The sequence below is a fragment of the Canis lupus genome, chromosome 16, assembly GCF_011100685.1.
Source record: "Canis lupus familiaris isolate Mischka breed German Shepherd chromosome 16, alternate assembly UU_Cfam_GSD_1.0, whole genome shotgun sequence".
NCBI lineage: Eukaryota > Metazoa > Chordata > Mammalia > Carnivora > Canidae > Canis > Canis lupus.
This window is the reverse complement of record NC_049237.1, coordinates 36578156-36603792: the sequence shown is the minus strand read 5'-3', so window position 1 is coordinate 36603792 and position 25637 is coordinate 36578156. Positions and strand designations below refer to the sequence as shown.

The window sequence follows — 25637 nt, the reverse complement described above, 5'->3', positions numbered from 1 at the left end:
CCTTTGAGTGAGGCTAGGGAACTCTTGCCCTCTACCCTTTGTCAGGGGAAGAGCTTCTTGAGGTGACAATACAGCTTGGAACAAAGTCTTTTCTAGAATGTCTTCAGAATCAAATATGAACAATTCAATGTGTGACTAACTCATGAGGAACATCCTATCCTACCGTGGTGCAGTAGGGAGAGGCAGAAATTTGAATCCCAGGATGCCTGGGTGGCTCAGCAGTTGGGCATCTGCCTTCGGCCCAGGGCCTGATCCTGGAGGCCCGGGATCAAGTCCCACATCGGGTTCCCTGTGTGGAGCCTGCTTTCTCTCTGTGTATGTCTCTGTGTCTCTCATGAATAAATAAATAAAATATTTTTTTAAATTAAAAAATTTAAAATAAAGAAATTCAAATCTCTGGGCCCTATCACATCCCTGGAGCTGTGGATCTCGCCCCCATGCCCACCCCATATCTTTGATCTCACCTTCTTAAAATGAAGGCCTGTCAATCATGTCTTTTAAAATCTCAGGACCTTCCTTATGTGTCATCCATTCTCAGCTTAAATTCCATTCATGGCTTGGCCAAGGCCTATGTGTTCACCGCCCCCCACACCCCCTAAATGGTGCTTTTCCCCATCAGCTTCGAGGGGTCATATTTGAACATATCATTCACATGTTCAAATGTGTCATTTTCTCGACGTACTTACCTTATCTCTGAATTTAATATAAGGGCATGATGGTTTCTATGTATTTTTGTAGTCCCAGAGTGGGTATTGACACTTGTTCAGGTCCGGTGAAAAATTTAGTAACTTAAAGTTAGCTCTAAAATCTATTTCCGTGCCCTAAGTATCTCCTTGCCCTAGACACAACTTGTCTTGTACACAGAGAGTCATCTGTGGCCTAAGGGCACCTGCCTACAGGGGTGGGGGAGGGAGTGTTGTGGGGGGGGCATAGGAGCAGCTTCATGAACTGGGTTATAATCTGCTTCTAAAGACCAGTCCAGCACAACCGGTGCCTCTTCTGGTCCCAATGCATCATGGATGAGATTTTCCCCATGTGAGGGGAACAGAGTAAGAGACACCATCATTACTTCAAATAAAAACTTGTGTGAGGCCAGGGAAGGAAAAAGAAAAGACTTGTGCGCAATTCTCAATCTTCTCAATGACCTCCACATGCATTCTTCTCTTTCCTCATTGCACGCAGTAAAATTACAGTTTTTGAATATATAGGTGAGGTTTGGTGGGGTCCAGAGCCAATGGCCATGAAAGAATTCTTGAGACTGTCTTTGGTGCAGCATGGTGGTTTTATTAAAGCACGGGACAAGCCCCGTGGGCAGAAAGAGCTGTTGCTGCTGCTCCCACTGCCCTAGGATTATTAGGAACAGATGATTATATACTTTGGGGTTGGGGGAAGTAAAGATAAAGGAAGTTCCAAAAGGATCTTCATCTACTAAAGAAGACACAGGACACCAGAGGCCTTGCTATTGTCAAACCAAGGTTGGTTTTCCCCCAGCAAGGCATTTAGACAGTTGGGAGCTTCCTGGAGGAAGCTATACCCTGACTGCCTCCAGTATTTGTCAAAGGGCTGCAGGTTATAGGGACATTGAATTTTATCTACGTTTCCCTCTGCCTTTGTTTCGCACATCAAAATGACCCCTTCCAGCACATCTCCATTACACAGGACTGGACACAGGGAAATAAGGACATCTGTCCAAACCAAGGAAAATGCGGACAAGGCTTTTGGGGTGGAGGGTGTGGGGCAGGCAATGCCGACCAGGTGGCCTGGTTCTCTAGTGTTGGTAAGTGGCGAGGCGGGCTTAAAACTGAGGTAAAGACAGCTCTACTGCCCTCTGGTCCCACCAGGCTGCCCAACACCTCTGACAGGCAGGTGGGCGCAGCCGTGCTCTTAAACCAGCATGAGGTCCAGGCGCCCAGGGATGGCAGGTGCACTCACAGGTACCCAGCACCTCTGCCATTCACATGGCAAAGGCCCCTGCCACCACTCTCCCTAATCCCCACGGTCATGTCAGTGCCTCCCAAAGAGCTGCCCCTCATCCCAGCATTGAGGGGCATTGTGATTTTAGAATCTGGGGACATGTACTTCCTGACAGAGTAAACGCCACCCCTGAGGGATTTCAGTTTTCTCATCTGTACAACTGGGAAGGCTGAGTTAGATGCCATCATAGAGCCTTTCTAAATTTGCTATCTTGAGAGAGATACCTAATTCTTGAGAATTAGATGAGGCTGAGAGGAGAGAAGCAAATATGAACAGTGAAGCCTGAGGAAGAGGACTGACTGACCTATAGATTTAGTAACTAGTCTGATGGCAACAAACTCCATGTTCTAGTTCCTGATTTCTCTTTTAACAGATTTTTTTAAAAAAATATTTTATTTATTTATTCAGGAGAGACACACAGAGAAAGCCAGAGACATAGGCAGAGAGAGAAGCCTGATGTGGGACTCGATCCCAGGACCCGGGGATCACAACCTGAGCCAAAGGCCAATGCTCAACCACTGAGCCACCCAGGCATTCCACTAACAGACCTTTTTTAACAGACCTTTCAGCAGTTAAAATAGTAGGAACACGGTGCATCCCTCCCATCATCGATGATCTCCCCCATTTATTTCCTAAAAAGAGTATCAAGTGTTTAACCTACTTGCTATAGACTGAAAAGGTCAAGTTTTGCAGAGGGCACTCTCAACCTAAAGCATGAACCAAAAAACTTCTTTTTCTTTTTTTTTTCCAAAAAACTTTTCTAAAGCTCCTGTCCCTCCAGAGGAAAACCCAAATCTACTATCGGGTTACAGATGTCAAGTTTCTATAAGGAATTCAAATGTTTACATCTGCTATGGGGTTAGAGCTTCATCTATTTAGGTGGAAAGAAATAAAGAAATTAACACTTAATATAGAGATCATCACAAAGGCGGCTCTTACAGTTAACGTGCCATTGCTTCAAACAGGTAAGATTATGAAACTGACATAATAAAGCCAATTTTAGGAGTAGGGGTGGTTAGGCATTGTTAATCTTATAAATGAGTACCTGACATTTAGACTTAAGTCTTTCCTGTGAAATAGTCGTTCAGAGGCTTCTTGTAAATTCTTGAGTTGGGGAAGCAAAACAGGATGTGCCAAACTAGATTCAAGTGGAATGACACTTAGGCACACATTCATAGGAGGCCAAAGATAAGAAAAGACGTAGCTAAGCCCGGGCAAGGAGGTGGAAGGAAGGGGTGCCCACATGATACACAGATTTGGCAGCAGTCAGCAACCCTTTGCCCCAGGATAAAGAAACGGTGGATGTGTCGGGGGGGGGTCTAACCAAGTGAGGCTTGCAGAGTAGCAGGGGGGGCCGGAGTAACGTTCTGGCGGACAGACTGCGGAAGTAGGAAGTAGACAGAGCTGGCCAGAACTCCAGCCTGGGAAGTCTCAGGTCTGAAGGAGGTGAAGGCGATAGCTCAAGATGTCCAAAGTGGTATCGCTGCTGCACATCATTCGTGTATGTTTTCAAGCCAGACTCTTGTGTCCTTTTCACTCACTTCTCCTCAGATAGGGGTAGAGCCTTGCCAAGAGCCAACATGGCAGGGAGATGGCTCTTGGGAGAGGTGGCAAGAGAAACCTAAGAGTCACTCTGTGGAGGCGAGGCGTCTCAGGCACTTGGGTGCTGAACTGGTTTCTCTCAAATATAGCTAAGCACTTGGGGAAACGTAATGCTGCTCTGTGTGTCTCCCAGCCTCAGGAAGGGCAGAGCTCCCAGCATTTGTTTTTCCGGTCAAGTTGATCTGTATTTGGGAATGTTTATACTTGACTGCACAGCAGAGTTGATTTTATGTACCATACCCACATTAATAAGCCTAGGACTTCTCGTGACCCTTGGTAGCCTACCAAAATCATCCTGCAAGAAGCTAAATATGAATAGCTTAGAAAAAAAAAATCCAAGCAAGGAAAGACTTCCAAGTCAAGTCGCGATTATAATTTGGACTAGGGTTCTCAGCCTCTGGTACTAGGCACTAAGCAGTGCACAGGCATTTTTGTATTTTCATGCGATGCTCTATTGACCTGATGTGTGTTCTGTTAATCCCCTTGTTATCATTGGGGAAATAGTTTTGTGATTAAGTGTTCTGCCAAAGGTTGCTGCTGAATTTTAGACAACACTCCTGTTACCTGTGTCCCATCACAGATTTAGTGCCCTTGGTCCTTACATAAGGGTGAAGGAAGATGTATTCTGCAGGGTCAAAGGGAATCTGGGATCTAAGTAGTATCTGCATGTTTCCCCAGCAGGCAAGAGCTCTTTGGGATGAACCCCAGTCCACACTTGTAACTCTGTGTTGAGGCCCCCAGCGTCTACCCACTTTACTTCAAGTCTTAAACCATATGTCTGCGTTTCTACATCTGTAAAGTAGATTGACCTATACAGTTGATCCTTGGGCAAACAGGGGTTGGGGCGCCCACCCACGGCAGTAGAAAATCCACATATAACTTGACTCCCTCCAAACTTAACAGCCTACTATTGCCCAGAAGCCTTACCTGTAACAGTCTGTTAACACGTATTTTGCATGCTATACGTATTATGTGCTGTATTCTGACCATAAAGTAAGCTAGAGGCAAGAAAATATTACCAAGAAAATCATGAGAGAATACATTCACAGTATTGTGTGTACTGCTTGAAAAAACCTGCATATAAGTGGATCCGTGCAGTTCAAACCTGTGTTGTTCGAGGGTCAACTGTACTTAGCTTTAGAATCAAATGAGAGCATAAGAAAAACACCATTTTTATAGATTTTCAACAAAAGTGACTACTTTTGCAGTACTATTGCAGTAGTTTTGACTACTTTGCAGTAAAATGTATCTGAGAGGGAGTGATAAAGAATACTGGAATACTTGTTACATGGCAGAAACGTGACCTTTACCTAAAAGGTAAAGATTTAAGAGCGATCTTTCCCTTTTGTAAGATGGAGAAGCCCATTCAGAGCAGAAGCCCGTTCAGAGCAATTAAATACACCTCAGAGTAAGTGACAAAGCCAAGATTCAAGTCCAGAACCTCAGACTAGCACTGGGCCAGGCACGCTGGGATCAGAAAGTTTCTGTAGCTAAACCAGAACCTGAATCACATGGAGCTTGGCCTGAAATCTGACCCCACCTGCAAATATTCAGTCTTCCAACACCTACTACCAAAACCAGATGACCTCAGCCAATTTCAAAAGCAGTTATTTTAATAAGTTACCATTTCAGCACACAGTTACAGTAAGTTACAGATGTTAAAACAGTACACAATGCAACGTATAAACAATTTTTATTGAGAAGTTTCAGCTCTCTTTTTATCATAAGGTTAGTCGGTTTGTAAAGAAGTTAACAGTTCCTGTAGGAAAAGAGACTCGAAATCAGAGAATATACACTAACATAGTTGTTTTTTTTCTAAGATTTTATTTTTTAAGTAACCTCTACACCCAACGTGGGGCAAGAACTCACAACCCTGAGATCAAGAGTCGCATGCTCCAGTGACTGAGCCAGCCAGGTGCCCCTTGATATAGATATAGATATGTTTTAAAATATTTATTTGTTTATTTTTTTTATGTAAGCTCTATGTTCAGTGTGGGCCTTGAAGTTATTAGGCCCTGAGATCAGGAATCATATGCTTTACTGACTGAGCCAGGTACCCCTGAATACACACTACGTTAAAACAAAACACAGAGGTAGTTGAGTGAAGGGGAGATTAGGAGAGATCACAGGGGGGCATAATTTTAGGGGTAACTCCAACTAACTCTAATAACATCCCACCCCACCATGGAACTGAGCCCCTTGTGGAAGTTCACCAAAATCTGAATGTCTTGATTACCACTTCATGCACATTTCACTTTGGTTGGAACTAGAGACCGGAGACTAAAGATAAACAAGTCACTGAACATTAGTTTAAAACACATAATAGCATCATTCACCCAACACAAAAAGCTCTGTGAGTTAACACTGCCTACTGTCACCCAGCTCAGACTTTTCAGAAGGGGCATTCTTTGGCTGTATCTCACAATCTGTTCTCCTCAAAGACCCTTCCCAGGCATACCTGCTCATCATAGGCTTCGTTGACAAAAGTCTCACTATTCATTAGATTCTCCTCTTCTTGGCCATTTTCTTCACGGCGGGTCAAATTTCTCGATGCCGCTGCACGATTTCTAAGAATCAAAGAAACAAGAGTCAAAAGAGTTGTTCCTAGGGGCTGACGCTGGGATGGGTCTATACTTAGAAAGGGCCAACTCATATCCTATCAAAGGCCATTGCTATGGGAATTGTGTTCTGTCTTTTGGATGAATCAAATGACCTAGAATGGGTGATACCGGAGTCAATTATGATTTGTTACTAGGCATTCACTTAACCTCTGAAGTAGTACATCTTTTCAACTGGGGGACACTATTAATTGGTGTCAAGGAGAACGGAATCCAAGGACAAGTTAGTGGTGATTGGATGCCGGTGAGCTAAGGAAGTCCATCTTAACGTTAGTAAAGCTATTGACCAGTGCTCGTTGGCTTGGGCCAAGCTACACCATTTCTCCCGGGCTTTTCTTCAGTCTGTGAGTGCTGGCTTGATAGAGATTAACTTTTAAAACTTTCCTTCTCTATTTCTTGGTACATAGGCTGCCTACTGGCCCTCCCCCAGCACAGAGTGGACGGACCCTCCCCAGCATGCGTAACCTAGTGTCCTCAGTTACTGTCACTTCCTGTACTAAAGCCGATTTTGTCATCATCCCTACTCTAAGCCAACATTTTGCTATTTTTGTGTGTTTCTTAATATTCTCTTGCTCTTAGGCAAAACAATGTGCTTTCTTTAAATCTTCCCTGAGTGTATTTCACCTCCTGCTATGGGCTGAGTTATATCCCCTCCCAGTCAGTATGTTGAAATCCTAATTCCCAGTATCTCAGAGTGTAACCATCTTTGAAGACAGTCTTTAAAGAGGTATTTCTGTTCAAATGAGCTCGTCAATCTGGGCCCCAATCCAAAAGGACTGCTGTCCTTATAAGAAGAGACGAGGACATAGACATGGACAGAGGGAAGACCAGTGAAGACACAGGGAGGTAAGTCTGCATCTATAATTCAAGGAGACACCAATCCCACAGACACACTAATCTCAGTCTTGCAGCCTCCAGAACTAAAAAAATGAAATCTGTTGTTTAAGACACCCAGTCTGTGGTATTCGTTGTAGCAGCCCTGGCAAACTAACATGCCTCTGAGTTTCTCCTGCAGTTCTTGGCACAAACTTGGCCTCATTGGTAAAGAATCTCATCACTTCACCCCTGAGATTGTGCCACTGGTTGCTGCCAAGGCAGCTCTCACCTGCGCAAATGCCTCCTATCCCTTACAATATCGTGTGCCCCCAGGTCTCAAAGAGGTGACCTCTGTTGTCCCTCCAGGTCATCCAACAAGTAAGCAGGCTGCTTATTCACCTAGATCCTTCCCTGGAGGACAAGTTCCTAGGGTAGAGGGATAACTCCAACCCCACTAATCCTATAAGCCTTCTTTGGAATGAACTCTACCATGAGGACATTAAGAGCTGCTCACCTTTTTAATTTGTGTGCTCTTCTGAAATAGACAAATGCTCCCAGAGCTACTAGAACAACTGATAAGACAACGGTTAAGCTGAGGGCTATGTAGCCAGGTGCAGGTCCACGTGCTGGCTCTTCACAGACCTCTCCACTGTATCCCATCAGGCAGCGGCACCTTCTTAGCCCTCCTACCATGGTACAGATTCCCCTCCCATTACAGAAATCCGTGCTACAGGGCAGATGTTTTGCCTTCTGTGGGTCCTTGGGCTGAACAAGCTCGCCTTTTTCCTTGGTTTCGGAGATCTTGCTTTCTCTAGCAGAAATTGGAGGGATTAGTGTTTTCCCAACAGGATAATTCACCCCTTCTAGACTCGGATATCTGGCCTTGGTGGACTTGGTAGCTCGGAGAGGTAGAGAGGCTTCTGGATTCAACCTTTTTCCAGCCTCTGCATTTTTAGGTGTTGGTGTTGAATGGGTTTTATCTGGATAGATACCTACAAAAACAGATATGGGTATATCCCCGTATTTGTCAGTTAAACGATTTCAGAAGAACAAGAATTCTAGAAGACTCATCTTCTAGATGAGTTTGAATTTATGAAATCATCAAATCATTACCATTACCTCTTGGCTGACCAAAAAACTATTAAAAACATATAAAAAGCTGCATATTCTAAAGCACTTAAAATGTTTGGTTTCAGGACAGTCTATCATACCAATCTATAATCTATTTTTAAATGATGGTATGCCCAGGTTTAGCCATGGCACATTCTCTCAGTTACAAAAATATTTTTTTCTATTAACAACAGTATGGTAGATCTAAATGGTAAATATCCAGAAAGATTTTTAAGATGTAAGTTTATGTGTAAATATGAATTTGTGTGTGTGTGTGTGTCCAAGTAAAGTGTTGGTTTAGCAAGATCTACAAGCTGTAAATCTTGGACCAGATTTGGTAGCAGTAGTGGGCAGGAGGGTGCTTCTAACCAACAACCTGTAAGTTCAGTTTGCCTGTAAGACATTTCACCCTATCCCCCATCGTTGTTGGCACAAGCATCATTCTGTATATAAATACTAAAGACCAAACTAAGGGGAGGAAAGGTAGCCATGTTAGCAATAAAACCACCTACTGCCTCTGCCTCAGGTTGGTGTTACAGGAGTGTTTCCACTCCTGGGCAGTTTAAGGTCCCTGACAAGTGGGTATTTCCAGAGGAAGCCAGACTAGCTTTTCATACCCAGTACCACCCCCTCCAAAAAAGTTTCATGTACAAGCCAGGGAGAAATACTTATTGAGAAGTAGAGCCAACTCTTGGTCATCAGGATGGGAGAACCAGTGACGGTCGGTTAGGCTTCTGGTTTAATTCTAACACGAGATGGTGAAGGTGACACATTTCTTGCTCACTGACCTGCCTCCTACAGTCACCGTAACATGAGGTTTTTGAGAAAACATCCTCATCCATGAGAACATAGAATCAACCATGGGGAATCAAAATCTATTAACTTTCCTATTTAAGATGAAGTCATTCGGGGTAACAAGTGGCATTCCAACTCATCAGCTTTGAGGATGATAAGGATTTAAATTCAGAAATTGATAAGAACTCTTCACTGTTAAGATGCCTTTCCCACTTTGTTTTCTTAATAGTTACAAGCTTCAGTGCTGAGCTCACCATTTCTTCAGCTCTACAGCTTCCACGACTTGGATACCACTAGAGCCAAAGCTGTAGGATGTGAAGATGGTGACTGATATCCCCATTGCTCAGCTGACTCACCATGAAAACAGCTTTCCATGAAGGCAGGATTTGGCAGCAGCATCTCTGTAACCACTAGCTCCCAGCTAGCATTTAAGAAGTAACCTGACAGTGGTATACTCTAACATGGCAGCTTTATTCACATGCTCTTGGATTTCTCAACTCTTTGAGGGAGAAAGTACTATTTCCACATTTAAAAAGGGGAACCAAACCAACACAGGTTAAATCATTTACCCAACCTCTTCCTCCTGGCTCTGCTCACTGTGTGGTCAGTTTAAATGGACAGAATCAAATCTAGGTTAAATGAGTGCTCTTCCAGAAAACACAAACTCTTGAGCCCTTTGGAGCTATCGTATGGCCTATTCTAAAACTGAATCAGAGGACACGTTAGCTTTCCAGAAGATGTGCACATAATCTATACCCAATTGCCCATAGTTAGAAGTTTTATACTGTTCAGTTTAAAAGTGCCAGCAATAACAAAGCAATGATTTGGAGGATAAAAGCATGAGGAATACTATAGAATTAGATATTAAGAATCAGATTGAGATATTAATTAAGAACTATTTTATTAAATAGTCAAAGTATGTCATGTACAGTGATGAACAGTAGGGTCTTAGGATAGGAGTTACTCACAGCTCATCTCATCAGATCCATCCGGACAGTCAGCATGACCATCACAAACTTGCTCCATGGAAATGCACTTCTGACCATCCTTACAGGACTGGGACAGCTCAGAGCACAGGACAGCTTTCAACACATTTGCTTATGTTAGCCAAGGAGTACCCACTGGGGCATTTACAAGTCAGTCCTTCAGGGTTTGGTAAACACATATGGCTGCAGCCACCATTGTCTTTCGAGCAACTGTTACTACCTGTGGATTCCCCCCACCAAAAACAAAAACAAAAACAAAACCACACACATTGATTTAGATGGTTTCAGAAGGATCTTCTGCAGACATTCTACAAACAGACTATCAGAGTTATGGGACCTAGATTTTTTTTTTTTTTTCCCAGCGTGGATGGTTTTTCAGTTTAACTCCCTTTAGTCAACCAGGTACCAAATGATTAGTGATTTTTCTTCATGGGTAAGGATGGCTTTGGAAGGCTAGGCATTCAGACAAGGGACCAGCTTCATAAAAATTGAGCTGAACTCTGGCTCATCCAAGACTCCATTGGGAGTTCTCCTTTCCCCATGGTGTAAGCCAAGCACCCAGCATCAAAACTAGAAGAGCCTCAGAAATAAAGCTCTCTTTTGATGAAAATTTGAAGGCTATGGTATCTATTATCCCTATGAACTGAGTAGAAGGTCATCCACTGATAGCTAACCATGGTTCTGTAAGGCTTCGATCTCAAGCTTTACCTTTTAGTAAGGTTTTATTTTAAGATATTCCAGGAATTGTGGAATAGCTATCTATATACCATAGATAAACCTTCCCAGGAGACCCTCCTTCTGCTTCTCAGAACCAAGCCACAGATTATCATCACATGGGTGATCACTAATCACACTGAAGAATTCTAAAAAGGTTCTCTCATGGGATGCCTGGGTGGCTCAGTGGTCGAGCATCTGCTTTTGGCTCAGGGCGTAATCCCAGAATCCCAGGATCGAGTCCCACATCAGGCTTCCTGCTTGGAGCCTGCTTCTTCCTCTGTCTATGTCTCTGCCTCTCTCTCTCTGTGTGTGTGTGTGTGTGTGTGTGTGTCTTTCATGAATAAATAAAATCTTAAAAATAAATAAAATAAAATAAAAATATTCTCTCCACAAAGCCAAGACTTCAGAAGTTTAAGCACAACTAACACTTGTTTATAAAGTTCAGCTTTCCAAAATAAAGCAATGGAGTAGCATTCACATAAGACCAATATATTCAACATAAATAGTGCTAAGACCAAGATGCTCAACATGCATGGTAGTGGTAGATATGCTTAATTATTTGAACTCACATTGTTGGTGTTCATGTCAACTAGGAAAAGACTTTCTCTCTTTCTACTTTAACCAAATCCATCATCACTCTACTCAAATACTGGAGCAAAACACATGGGCACTCCCAAGTTGGTATTTCAAGGATTAGTTAACAACACAAGTAGATGTAAGTGATGATAAGTAGAATAAAGGCTAGTTCCACCATGGAGCTAAAAGATGATTTCGATTATACCACAGTTATAATTGTGTCTACAAAAGAAATTAAAATAGGGTCCAAGTATACCAAAACCCCATCCAATATATTTACCACTCTTTTGTCTCCTAGAAAAGTAATAGGACTAGTTATATACCAGAACTATGATATATATAATTGCATAAAGACAAGAGAGTTATGCAGATCTATAAGAATTTGCCAGAGAAATATTTTATCAGGAAAAACAAAGCAATTTCAAGGGGATATTGCAGGATAGGGAATCCCTTTCATGGGGAAATTCAGCAGGCTTCAGTGTTGCCATAATCAATTGAAAAGTAGCTTACCCTGTTGACTAAGTCTACTATAAACTTTTAAATCCACAATCTTCTGGTCTATTTGGAACCACTGGTTTTCTGAAAGTTCTGCCCTGCTGTACCAAACCTTAATGGTTTGGGCTGAAACAAAAACCAGTAAATGATCATTAAGACAAGCAAAATTTAAATTTTTAAGAAAAGCAAATTTTAAGATAACATCCTGTGCAAAGAAAATTGCTCAGTATGAAAACTGTCACCCATCTGCATAAATTCCAGTTGAATATTAGGAGCTTTACAGAAGAGACATGTTTTTTTCTAAGTCTTTTTTTTTTTTTTTTTTTTTTCTGAGAAGAAATTTCAAGACAAATAAAAGTAGTTCTATGCCTTCCTCCAAAATAAAGTCAGGTGTAAATTATGTTGAGCACATTCATATATGTCCAAATATACAAGGATAGATAATTAGGATATGAGACACTTAGATATAGTCCATGCAAATGATGGGTAGTGATTTTAAGCATTGTTCTATAATATATCTGAAAATGGCTTTTTGCAGTAAGTGTTACCAGGGGATCTTAAAACAGATAGCAAAGGTCTTACCACATACCAAATAAATTAGCATCTCTGTTGGTAGGATCTGACAACCTGTTTTTGCAATTGTGATGTGGCCAGCCCAACTGGTCAATGGACCAACATTTGAAAATATTAAAGAGACAGATTTTAAATGGCATTTTCCAGTTTTACCAATTCTAGACTCTAGCCAGAAACAGCATACTGGAATACTGTAGCTTAGGAAAATCTCTTTAAAACTAGAAATATCCTGTAAGTACAGAATATTCTGTAATTCACCTGGTACTTTCATGTGTATGGAGCCAAGTGAGACAGGTACTGCCCTCATTTTATAGGTAAGGTGTTATAGCTACTAACCGACAGAGCAATTATACTACTTGGTTCCAATTCCTGGCCCAATTCTCTCTGGACTATATCACACTGTCTTCTAAAGCAAAGAACCTCAGATGAAAGCCAGAAATCTCAGGCAGAACAGGACTAAGCATATTTATATATAAAGAATAACCAAATAAGTAAAAGCTTCCCCAAGTCATAGATTTCCTGTTACACATACATGCTAGATTAGGGAAGTTGTTTAATTATTCTTCCAGAAGAAAGACTCTGCCAAAGATCAGTGGTAGGCATTAGTAGATTTACTTTAGAGACACACAAGTAAATTCAGATCACAAAGACAATCATGTTGAATAAGACCTACCATCATCATCCATTGTCGTCCAGAACATCACGCCTTGGCCAAATGTAAAGAGGTTAAGGCCCTCAATTCCTCTGCGGTCTACTCTGTATCTAGAGCCATCTTGTTGAATGCTCTCTATGAGTCCTCTCCCTAGAAAGAGAGGCTAAGTTAATTTCACTTGGCCTAAACAGCTCTACTCCATCCTGTAGTTCTTTGTGTCTTGTCTGCCAACCCCCTCCAGTAGGACATTGTGTAGCACACATTTTCTGAAGGACTGTTCTTCATTCACTCTAACAGTGATACACCAAGATTTGTTCATGCCCGTTTGTTAAGTTCTCGATTTTATTCCTTCACAAAGGACAACAGATGACTCTGCGGGCTATTCCATTCTACTCAGAATGATGAATCATTGTGTTTGTTTGGCAGGTGGTGCAGAATATGTAAACTCAGAACTAAAAGCTATTTGAAGTCATGGCTAAAGACCAGAAAGCAGAACATCAGTATTTCACTGGGGGCCAAAGTCCTTCAGACTCACGTTTATGGTATAGGTTATAATTGCTTACCAGTATCAGCCCAGTAAACTCGGGTTCCCGAATCTGAAAAAGTCAGGCCCTCAGGGACCTGGGATCTCTGCCACAGCATCTTCCTTCTGCTGCCGTCCATGGAGGCACATTCAATGCTGGACCCACGCCTACTATCATCCTGGGAACCCAGGTCCACAAAGCACATGACTGCAGAGGGTGGATGGAGTACAACTGAGGTGGGGTGGTAGAGATTTTCACTGAACAGGACAGTGGGATATTGGCCTTTCGAGGAAGCAACATTGATGTGAGGATTCTCACTGTCAATCCAATATATGTTTCCACTCAACCAGTCCACAGCGAGGTCAATCACTGTTCCCTCCACAGATAAGATTTTCCTCCAAGAGAGACTTCCAGATTCTTTGAGCCTCAGGAGCCTGATATCACGATTACCCAACTCTGAAAGGTAGAGAGCCTTTTCCTGGACTATGTAGTCCAGGGATGCAAGCTGGTTCACATTGGTAAAAGGAAGTATCCTATGTTCTGGTAAAGTTGGTTGTCCTAGTAAAGCTTCTAGATTTTTCAGATAAATCTATGGGAAAAAAATTAGGTGGATGGCACCAGCTGAATCTAGTGTCATTCCACATCTTGATTTTGTATTAACGTTAAAATACTTAGAATATATGAAAATCTGAATTTATCATCTAAAAATAGCAGTTATTTCTCTCCCTTTCTGGAGCTTTACTTAAAAGTCCTTGAAGCCACATGTCTTCAAGATGGACTCCTTTGTTAAACGCCCCCCCCCCTTTATTTTGTAAATGTCTGAGCTATAATTGACATATAACATTTGTGTAAGTTTCAGGCATACATGTGTTGATTTGATACATTTATTCATGAAACGCCCTCCCCTTTCAATGGGACTCTATTATGAACATCTTACTGAACCTGAAGCCAATCCTCCACCCCAACATTTGTCATTTTAAAGTGCCCAAGGTGACAAACCCCTTATATGGTAGAAGTTAGAAGTGACTTATTTGTTAGTTTCTCCTATGACTTAAGAAAAATTCCCTCATAAAAGGTACACCCGCTGCCCAGGTTAGAACCTTGCCGAGTTGCTTGTATTCAGAATTACTCTATATCATCAGTGAGATGCTTGGACAACTACCCCAGGTGAGCCATACTCTCAGACCCCTAACCTATGCTCTGACATACTAGTTCTCAAGGAGTGGTTTTCAATTCATAGTCACTTTATTTTGGTCATGCTAGCTCCCAGCACACATGAATACTAAAATTTAAGTTGTATTTGAAGGCTATTCTAAAGTGGGAGGGGAAGGGAAAGGGGCAGGGGACATCTGGCTGGCTTGGTCAGTAGAGCATGCAACTCTTGATCTTGGGGTCATGAGTTTCAGCCCCATGTTGGGTGTAGAGATTACTTAAAACATAATTTTTTTTTAAAAAGATTATTCCAAAGGCCAGGGCCCCTACTATGTATAGCTGTGCCTGGAGGGTTGGAATTATTCAGTCTGAAATAGACCACAGCCCAGGCACAGACATGTGGGTAAGGCTGTGGAGCAGTACCTGCATGACACCTGTGGGCAACGCGAGGAACAGAAACGCAGACTCCTCGAGCGGAACACAGGTGATGCCATCATCTGCAAGCAGGAGTCCCACTGGGCAGTGACAGCTTCCCTTGGATCGTGGGCTCAGAAGGCACAAGTGAGAACAGCCAGTGTCCAGACAAGGATTAGGAGACTTGGGCTGGAGCACTTCGTGCATTATCTGGAAGAGAGGTGCTGGATGTTACTATGCACTATTGAATCCTTATGAATAGCAAATGAATACGTCTTGCTTTTTAATCACAATAGAAAGATGTCACTAGAGTTTGTACTTGGGAAGCTTGTACACGTAGCCTTTTCGGGAGAATTAGGGGGATATTTTGAAGAGTACACCATAGACCTTGAGTCCATAAGGCTGTTGGGAACGCTTGATGAGGACAGCCCTGTTCTTGCCTGTCGTCTTCTTCATGCGCTGTACTGCTCTCATCTTCATATCGGACCAGAAGACTTCATCTTCAAACACAGCGACCGAAAAGGGGTTCTTGATCTGTGTTAGCTGCAATATCTAAAATGGGGATGATGAGGTTTCTGGAATGAATTTTATACAAGGCAGAAGACATTACATACAGCCTAAGACTAAAGAATACTTACATGGACACCAGTACCATCTAGATTAGCAGAGCCAATACAGTGAAATTTGTAATCAGACCAGAATATCCTCTGACTCAACTGGTCAAGAGTTACGCTGGTTGGCTGGCCAAGACTTTGACTGATGAGTATTTTTCTGCCACTACCATCCATCCCAGCTTGTGCTATTTGAGGTTCTCCTCCAATTTCAGACCAGTACATTAGCCTGTGTGGATAAAACTCAGCTTTGAAGTTATTACTTTGCAGAAAATATCCATTCATTCCTTAAAACACTAATCTAGACCCATTATTTTTTCCCTCATGCTTGGTCTATTCCTTAAGTGAAATTGTGAAGTAAAAGAAAGTTACCCTTGAAATTTTATGGTGCTTGTTTAGCCATCACTTGGGGATAAAATATCACGACAGTTATACAAGCAGCCACGGAATACATTAGTTCCTGGACCTGGAAAATAACCAGAGAACCTGCCAATCTCTCCTGGGCTAGAAAGCAGGCTAGTTCTATGGGAAGATGTGTGACTTGATCTTAATCTTGGTCACAATCAAAGCCATTAGATGCCTCAGAACTGTTGCTAATTTCCTGAGGACTATGTATGTCATAGATTCCTGGATAGAGATATTGAAAAGGTAAGAAAAGTAGAATAGAGGGTACCCAATCTGGGTGACCTCTGGGTCCTAAGTTTTACCCTATCTTGTTCTTACATTTGATACACAAATGGCCATCCCAATAAGGGCTTGCCTCTGACAGCTAGGCATCATTGTCTCTAAGTTCCTGGCCTTTTCAGAGAAATGACTTTGGATGGAAGAACCTAGATTCAACACCAACACAATTATTTCCTCCACTACTACCAAGCACATTAGTGTAAATTAAGCACTATCGGGGTGCCTGGGTAGCTTAGTCAGTTAAGCATCTTGATTTCAGCTCAGGTCATGATCCCCAGGTCCTGAGATCGAGCCCTGCATTGGGCTTATCAGAAGCTTTTAAGATTACTATACATATGGCTGACCCACATCACCATAAGATCTAAAGTCAAATCAGGTAAGCTTTTTACTCATTCTATGTTGAGTGAACACAAAACTAAAGAGCAATAACAAACTTAAAGGGCTTGGCTGGCATTCTGACCACTGGACTCACCCATTTAGGGGATCTAAAGCCAAAGACTGTGGTTGAGTCAAGTCCTCATCCAGGACAATTGTATGTTCAGATTTCCCTCTCCAAACAGCAGTCAGCTGAATTGCCAAAATCTGGCCAGCTGTCCCATCCACCCAGTAGAGATTCCTCCCAATCCAGTCGACCACTATACAGTCTGACTTTATCCCTGAAGAGAGAGAGGAAACCATTCAACATGGGAGTCTAGGTTAAATAATGGCTTTTACTAGGTTTTAGGCTCATAGGCATCAGACTTGAATTCCATATTAGTTCATTTTACAACTGGTAGATGCATCTCCATCAAAGCAGACTTTATATTTCTCCAAGGTTCTACTTGTAGAGGAAGATGGCCATTAGAAATAATGGCCAGTGGCTGACAGTTTGGCCAACTCACGTGGTCTACTGAGGTGTCAATGCAGCTTTTCATTTCTAGCCAACTAGCAGGCCTTTGTCCCTTTTAGTTAAGAAGATTTAATGAGGGAGGCCTGGATGGCTCAGTGGTTGAGCGTCTGCCTTTGGTTCAGGTCGTGATCCTGGGGTCCTGGGATCAAGTCCTGCATCAGGCTCCCTGCAAGGAGTCTGTTTCCCCCTCTGCCTATGTCTCTGCCTCTTTCTGTGTCTTTCATGAATAAATATATATTAAAAAAAGAAAGAAAGAAAAGAAACTCACATTTCTCTATTAGTGGAAGGCCAGTTAAAACAAAAATTAATTTAAAAAGGGAAGATTTAATTAAATCAATGTTTAGGATGTTAATGGCCATTTTTCATGCTATGTGTAATTCATAAGGGCAGGATGAAGCCTGCACAAGGGAACATACCTTTTACCACGGTCCCTGTCCTCCTTGTGTCCATACTTATCCATTTAATACTTTCTGCACTAAGATCTGTCCAGAAGACTTTCTGTCCCACTAAGTCGTAGTCAATAGAGAAAATCATCACATTCTTGTCTACAGTTGCCAGAACATCCTCCTTCAAGCTCCTCAAGCCATAGAGGAGTAGGTTGGACTGAACTGCCACGAGCAGGATTGGTTCAATACCTGGCAAATAATAACCTCTTTCAGCATGGCCTTACGAAATGTGAAGGCTGCTGAACTTCACTCTGGCTAAGGATTTAGAGAACAAAGGTGTCTCTGCATTCTCACAGCAGAGCTGGCTGGGACACCAGCTGGCTGGTATCTGAGTAGTTCTCTCCTTGATGTGATGCTTGAGCTAATACCCATAGTTTAAAGATGTTTAGAATAAACACATGATTAGCATAAATTGAAAAAAAATTCTAAGTATTTGGCATAAGTAGGCAGGAAAGAAGTGCTTGTCAAGACTATTGACACTTATCCTAATTTAGGTAAGGACCAGAGTTGTGCTTCTGTTGTAATGATGGCTTATCTGCATAATCCTTCAGATTTAAATTCAATCTGAACTGCTGCACATAAAAAGGGGATTTGGAGAATGTGCTAGGCTTGCTCCGCAGATGCAGACAGCAGACTGGAAGCAGGCAGGAGCATTTAAGACTTGAGAAAGAAGGTTTGCATTTGTATTCCTGGGAGATTTAGGACCTCAAAGTTCCTGACCCAGGGCTTAGGAGAAAGACATCCTGGCACCAGCCTACCTGTTGCTTTACAGGTGTGACCATCAGGCTCCAGCGAGTAGCCAGGTTGACAGGTGCAGCTGTAGGAGCCCTGGGTATTGACACAGGTCTGACTGCAAGGTTGTCCTCCCGACTTCTGGCACTCATCCACATCCTTGCACACTTGGCCACTGCTCTCCAGCTCAAAGCCTTGCTCACAAGCACAGACCTGAATGGGTTTCAAAAGCATTAAGACTTCCTGAAGACACGGATGCCTAACCTTGATGAAAAGGCCTCGCCTTGCTATTAAAAGCACACAGTGATGCACTCGACTTTAGCAGCTCAAAACAAAAAAGATTCTTAGAACCAATTTCATTTTAAATACAGTCACTCTCTTGGTCTTTTTAATGCTGATGCACCTCACACCCTTGTCACCACCAACAAAGGGGTGCAATGGGTCCCCTGTGTTAACAGAGGGGTCCGCGTTCAGCCTAGGACACCTAGAATCCCCGCAGAATCAAGAAGAGGCATGGAGACTTAACTGAACCAACTATCCGCCCATAGAGAGGTTATTGTGCTCGGACGTCAGAACACCATTTTCTTCTACTTGCCCACCAGAGTCAAGTTCATGATGTTCAGCCAACTAATAATGCTAGGCCAGAACACGGGCAGTCCTGAGTTTAAGGGCAGGCCACATTCCAGATACATACATGGAAGAGACGTTCATCAAAATGTCTGGCTTAGTCCCAAGTCCCAAGTGACCCCCCGAGCTCAGGGGTAGCAGAGTTTCTGGAGTCTCGGTGGTAAAGTTCCAGGAGACACGACACAAGGAAGGAACCTGACAGGACTCAGGGGGAGCCAGGAAGGGCCCAGGGGATATCAGAGGGTGGGTCAGGACGGCTCAGCCAGGTAAGACTGTGGGGACAGCCTGCCTGGGGACAGAGACCCTCTCGCTATACCAAGTGCATAGCTGCCGGAGAAGAGTAGCTGAACGAACTCACGGGCCCACGTGGGGACAGGTAGCAGGTGTGGGAACACGGCGCTTGGCTGCATGCTGACAACAATGACGAGCACTTTCCACCTTCATCCGAGCCGTCGGCACAGTCCTCCTTCCCGTCGCACACCAGGCGGAGGTCAAGGCAGCCATGGGAGCGGCACTGGAACTCAGAACTCTGGCACTTCTTGGGGGGACCTAGAGAGGATGACTTTCTACTTTTATAGTCTGCTCCCCCACCCAGCCCTGGCATCCCTCCCCCGCAGCAAGGATGGACAATCAAGACACCTCCATCCTGCTAAGGGAGGTGTCAGGGCCTGCAGGCCTGCACCCAAGCCGGCTCCTCATGCCCAGAGGAAGCAAGCAGCGGGGGCCCCCTGAAGCCCCCCGCCCCCCGCAGTGGAGGCCCCGCACTCACACCCAGCCTCGTCACTGCTGTCCCCACAGTCTCTCTGGCCATCACAGCGCCACACATCAGGCACGCACGGGTCTCCGCCGGCACAGGGCCACTGCCTGGAGCCACAGCGAAGCTCCTCGGGGCCACAGTCCTGAGGAGACAGTGATGCGGTCAGTGACACCTGCACTCGGAGCCCAGGAAGGAGTTCTCGGAGGGAGAACGAGCCTGGCTTACACGACAACGCTTGAGTTCCTTTGGCAGGGAGGGCAGACAAAGCCCCAAAACTCAGAAAAATGTTTGCAGTAGCCAGAGTGTAGGTGAGGAGTTCTAGGTAAATCAAATCTGGAAGTGAAGTGGAAAGAAAAGATCTTATTTTGCCAATTGGGAAGTCTTCACTCAAGAAAAACATAGATGCAAGAATGTGCTCTAGAAACTTTTCTTAAGAATTCTTTTGCCATTTCAAAACTACCCCAGCATACTAAATGTGATAGCAAACTTTGCACCTCACCTGACTTGGACACTCGGGCTCTGGGGCAGGACCTACTAGAGGAGGGGAGGGGACATCTGTGCCCCTGCCATAGTCCTGAACCTTTAGATGCATTCCTGACCCCTCAGGCACCACGAGGCCCATGTTCTACCCATTTGACAGATGAGGAAGTGGAACATGAGGGAGCAAGTACTTCTGCAAAGTCAAATGCAAGAAGGATTCAAGCCAGGCTGCATCTCCTACAATGTGGCAGTATCTGTGCGCTTCGTGGTGACAGGTGAGCAGAGCTTCGGAGCAGAGCTCTGGATGGGACATTCAAGCCACAGATATGGGGTGCCTGGGTGGCTCGGTCAGTTAAACATCTGCCTTTGGCTCAGGTCATTGAGCCCCACGTCAGCCCCACGTCAGGATCCCTGCTCAGTGGGGAGTCTGCTTCTCCCTCTGCCTCTGCCCCTCCCCCTGCTTGTGTGCTCGCTCGCTCTCAAATAAATACATAAGAAAATTTAAAAATAAGCCACAGCCATTAAGACCTAATACGTGCAAACCTAATACGTGCAAACCTACAATAAAAACCTCTTAAACGTTGGTCTTTCAGCAAGAGATCATCTCACTTTGGACACTTTAATGTAGTTAAGGGTGGCTTTCTGGGCAGTAGTGATGAGAGCCTTCTCTGCTCTTGTGTTTTCTCACATTTTCTACCAGGAAGCACACATTCCAGTTGTGAGGAGAAATCTGTTTTCTGAAGAAGGGTGCACTACCTTCTCGTCAGTCCCATCTTTGCAGTCTAAGTCACGGTCACAGAGCCACGCCGCTGGCACACACTCTCCACTCCTCCGGCACTTCACCTCCCCCGACGGGCACTGCACAGGCCAGGCAACAGGACAGCCCTCTTCGTCCGAGTGGTCTAGGCAGTCTCGGTTCCCATCGCAGCGCAGAGAGTGAGATACACACTGGCCGCTCTTGCATCGGAATTCAGGTGCACTGCATTTTGCATGAACTGGAAAATAAAGCTTTAAGTAAGAACTCAGCCAGATGTGGAAGTGATCTGAAGGCACCTAAAGGGGTCTGAAGACTCCCTGGTCTTCTGCTGTCCCCTGGGAAACGAAACCCCAGCCCTCAAAGGTGGTTTCAGTAGTGTTAGGCCAGAAAAGGCCTACTAAGCTAGCCCAGAAAAATCCTGTCTTGGAGAATGAGGGCTGGGGGACAGGCATGGGAGACACATGGAAGGACACTGGATAGGCTAGGGAGCAGGACTCTTCTCCAGGACCTTAATGTCATCCATGAAAAGAGAAAGTCTCTCATGATATCCAACATGTCCTATGTGTTATGTTCTTGGGCTCAGTTCCTACAGATAGAAGTTGCTTGATTTGTCTCAAGAGAAAAGGCTCAGATCCTACCATAAATACTTACTGAAAAGTAAATTATACCTTGGGTTCCTCCCTCCCTGCCTCTCCCTCCTGATATTCTCATAAGCCTGACTGCAATGATGTCATCTGGCTCCTCAGTCCCCTCCACATTCAAATCTATCATGGACCTCACCCAGACTCTTCTTTTTCCCACTTCAATTCTTCAAATGCTCTCCTCTACCCTGTTCCCACAGTGTGACAAAGGTCCTTGAAACAGGTCATTGGGAAGACCACAGAAAGATTGAGTATCCCATAGGGAAAGAGGGCAAAGCAATGACACTCACAGATGAGGATGGCCCCCCCTACATGAGAAGACCTAGGATCAAAATTAAAATCTTCAACATGATAGATTCGAGCTCAAGAAACATTTTGTCAAGAGACTGGTTTTCCACTAATGGGAATCTTGTCACAGAGAGGGAAGTGCTACCCCATGATCTCCAGCATCCCTTCAACTCAGACCCTTCCCTCCTAGTCTGTTAACTTCATGCTAAGTACAGTCCATCTGCATTATTTGCAGATTCATTATTTGCACATTCACCTACTTGCCAAAATTCGTAACCCACACCTCCCCAACAATCCCAAGCTCCCACGCTTTCGTGGTCATTTGAAGACACGCATACACAAAGCAGCAAAACAAAACATATGCGTTGCCTAGCACACGCTTCCAATTGAGATGGAACAAGGCGACACTGCCTTCTCATTTCAGTCCTCACACTGTAAACAAGTGTCCTTTCTGCAATCTATTTAGAGCTCTACTTCCCACATTTTTGTACTTTTGGGGGATTCTGATTCTGCTGTTCAAATGGGCCCCCAAGTGTAGTGGAGAAATTCTGTCTGGTGTTCCTAGTACAAGAAGTCTACGAGCTGCCTTATGGAGCAGATACACGTGTTACATAAGCTTTGTTCGGGCGTGAGTTGTGATGCCGTTGGCCGTGTCTTCAATGTTCATGAGCCAACTTACGTATATCAAGTGGCCTTTAATCAGCCATACACCTAAAACAAGGTTATGTGTTGATTAGCTGACAAATATATTACCATGAGAGATTCTCAGAAACCTCACCCTGTATCTTTTTTTTTCTATGAGCAATGATGTGGAAAATGTTAATTCAGCGTTGGTCGCAACATCGTAGAACACAACCTACCACAAATAAGTTGCCTGGCACTTACTGCATCCTTGTTCATCTTTCTTGTCCAAACAGTCTGCGTTGCCATCACATAGCCAGATCCTGGGGATACAGCGGGTCTTGTTGTCACAACGTAAAGAACAATCGTCACTGGGCTTCCAGCAGCCCAGCTCGTCAGACCCATCCGAGCACTGCTGAGCCCCATCGCAGTGGTATTTCTCCTCAATGCACTGGTTTCCGTTCAGACACTGGAAGACCCCTAAAACAGAAAGGGCCAAAGGCTCTCGCCATATTCTCCATCATCCTGAAGGTTTAAAATTTGATTCACTCACCCTCATCCTGGAGTTTAAGGAGTAAGTAGATTGCATCCTATTTGTTCAAGTTCTTTAGCTTGAAGCTTTTTAGTAAGGCGCTCAGGCCAACTAAGTTAGCAGGCTGAACGGGGTTAAGTGATAGGGGCTCATAACACTTAAGCAAATTTGAGGGGGCAAGGAAGCAATAGTTAACAATTGCACCTGGTAAAACATTTGACTTCAGTGTGATGAACTAGATCTGTATTCTGACAGAGTAGGAGCTTTACCTACGACGATTTATAGGGAAAGCAAGGGATCGTAATAAACATGGGTACTTCACACCACGTGCCCAAAGCTGACTCCATATACCTGGCATAGAGGACTGAACAGGTGACGGTGACAGACCTGGCCTGGCGCAGAACTGGGAGCAGTTCCCTTCATCCGAGCCGTCCCGACAGTCTCGCTTGCCATCGCAGACGTACTCCTGAGGCACGCATCGCTCCCCGCTCCGACAGGGGACAGAGGATGGGGTGCAAAGCAGACGGCGTGTTAGAGGAAGAGTGGGGGTGCCGTCTGCGGCTGCCTCTTCAGACTTGGGATCTACAATAAACAGTGGCTTCAGCAAGGCAGGCCCTCGGGTCTCGGTGTCAGAGGGGTGCTTCTATGGCCCCCCTTCTCCAGAAACCATGTCAGGGCTGGGCAGCTGCATTGGTCTACCTCGTGGGAAGGAAAAGTGAAGTGGCCTCAAAGCCTAGATCCTGAGACGAGATGTGGCACCCATCGCATGATGGGCCCATCATCTCTTGGCTTCAAACTGGGCAAATCGTTTTCTCCTCCCAGTCCTGATGACTTTTCTCACTGCCTGATGCTGTCTGCTAGGAACGAAAAGTAAAGTTTCTGCACATGACGCGGACACCCACCTGTTGCGAGGTCTCAGATACTAAAAGTTACCAGCTAGTACCCTGCAGCAACTGGCACGGTGACCTCACAGATCAGTTAGTGGAATTATCCAAGTTGGATTATTTATTTATTTATTTACTTACTTACTTACTTACTTACTTATTTTTATTAGAGTTCAATTTGCCAAAATATAGCATAACACTCAATTCTCATCCCGCCAAGTGCCCCCTTCAGTGCCCGTCACCCAGTCACCCCATACCCCCTCCCATTTCCCCTTCCACTGCCCCTTGTTTGTTTCCCAGAGTCAGGAGTCTCTCATGTTCTGTCTCCCTCACTGATATTTTCACTCATTATCTCTCCTTTCCCCTTTATTCCCTTTCACTATTTTTTATATTCCCCAAATGAATGAGACCATATAATGTCTGTCCTTCTCCGACTGACTTACTTCACTCAGCATAATACCCTCCAGTTCCATCCACCACGAAGCAAATGGTGGGTATTTGTCGTTTCTAATGGCTGAGGAATATTCCATTGTATGCATAGACCACAGCTTCTTTATCCATTCATCTGTCGATGCCAAGTTGGATTTTTTACTAAAAAGTTGACCTTTTCTTAGCACACCTCTACCCCCAAAGAAATAGGTTCCCATGCTTAATGTTTCTTAGCCCTGAAGATCAGGTGAAACCAGGCACCAATGAATCAAAAGGTAAGGTGGCTCAGAAAGAAGAGGGCGAGGGAGGATTCTAGAGTGGGCCCGTAGGAGAGAGGAGTCTGTTCCCTCTCTGCCTCTACTCTTCCTTTGGACTTCTGGATGCTTTTGCTGACAAAGCCCCCCCCCCGCCCCGCCCCGCCCCCGCCGGAATCCTGTGAGATAGGATTTCTTCTTTTTCTGCCACAAGATCCAGGATCAGATTTTTTTTTTTTTTTTTTTTTTTGGCTCTCATCCTGGCCAAAGGCTTATGTGAAAAGAAACAAAGCAGCCTTAAAAAACTACAGGTGCAACTGAGTGGAAAAAATTATAGAGCAAGACAAACCATGAGACTCTCCTAACTCTGGGAAACAAAGGGTTATAGGAGGGGATGAGAGTGGGTGGGGGTACAGGGTAACTGGGGGGTGGGCAATGAGGAGGACACTGGATGGGATGAGCACCGGGTGTTATACTACATGTTGACAAACTGAATTTAAATTCAAAAAATGTAAAAACAAAAACAACTACAGGTGTAGCTTTAACAGCAGGAAGGAAGGGCTTTTCCTGGTATCCACGGCCCCAGAAGAGCAGCTTCGCAAAGGATCCTCCATGAGATGTTGCTGCTACAGGGGAAGGGGGTCCTCAGTAAAATGTTTGGGAAAGTGGTTTAGGACAAATCAAATGGATCTCCTTATTGCCCAATTAAGATGTTTAATATGCTAATGTACAAGAGGATTTCTCAAAGGGGTTCTGGTATGCAAATTTCTTGGAGTTTTGGGATGCCTGGGTGGTTCAGTGTCTGCCTTTGGCTCAGGTCATGATCCTGGGGTCCTGGAATGGAGTCCGCATCGGGCTTCCCCATGGGGAGCCTGCTTCTCCCTCTGCCTGTGTCTCTGCCTTTCTGTGTCTCTCATGTATAAATAAATTTTTAAAATCTTAAAAAAAAAACTTGGAATTTTGCTTGGGGTCTGTGTCATTTAGCAACTTTCAGAAACGTG

At 44.2% G+C, this 25637-nt stretch overlaps 1 protein-coding gene across 3 annotated transcripts in view; it reads right to left on the bottom strand.

Moving 5' to 3' along the window:
* Positions 1-5171: 5171 nt before the first annotated feature.
* Positions 5172-25637, bottom strand: part of LOC475605 (very low-density lipoprotein receptor-like) — a 30512-nt gene continuing 10046 nt past the window's right edge. For 2 of the 3 annotated variants that reach the window (XM_038560220.1, XM_038560222.1), the window contains 18 exons: positions 23457-23651; positions 22802-23017; positions 20987-21225; positions 19763-19892; positions 19352-19542; positions 18393-18579; positions 17605-17823; positions 16772-16955; positions 15643-15844; positions 15392-15556; positions 15014-15214; positions 13478-14027; positions 12936-13064; positions 11705-11815; positions 9884-10121; positions 7525-8002; positions 6035-6143; positions 5172-5335 (listed from right to left, as the gene is read on the bottom strand). In XM_038560220.1, the coding sequence (XP_038416148.1) occupies positions 9982-10121; positions 11705-11815; positions 12936-13064; positions 13478-14027; positions 15014-15214; positions 15392-15556; positions 15643-15844; positions 16772-16955; positions 17605-17823; positions 18393-18579; positions 19352-19542; positions 19763-19892; positions 20987-21225; positions 22802-23017; positions 23457-23651 (3059 nt within the window). In that variant the 3' untranslated portion in view covers positions 5172-5335; positions 6035-6143; positions 7525-8002; positions 9884-9981. Of the gene's footprint in view, positions 6144-7524; positions 8003-9883; positions 10122-11704; positions 11816-12935; positions 13065-13477; positions 14028-15013; positions 15215-15391; positions 15557-15642; positions 15845-16771; positions 16956-17604; positions 17824-18392; positions 18580-19351; positions 19543-19762; positions 19893-20986; positions 21226-22801; positions 23018-23456; positions 23652-25637 lie in introns of all 3 variants that reach the window. The other variant, XM_038560221.1, reaches the window with a different exon arrangement.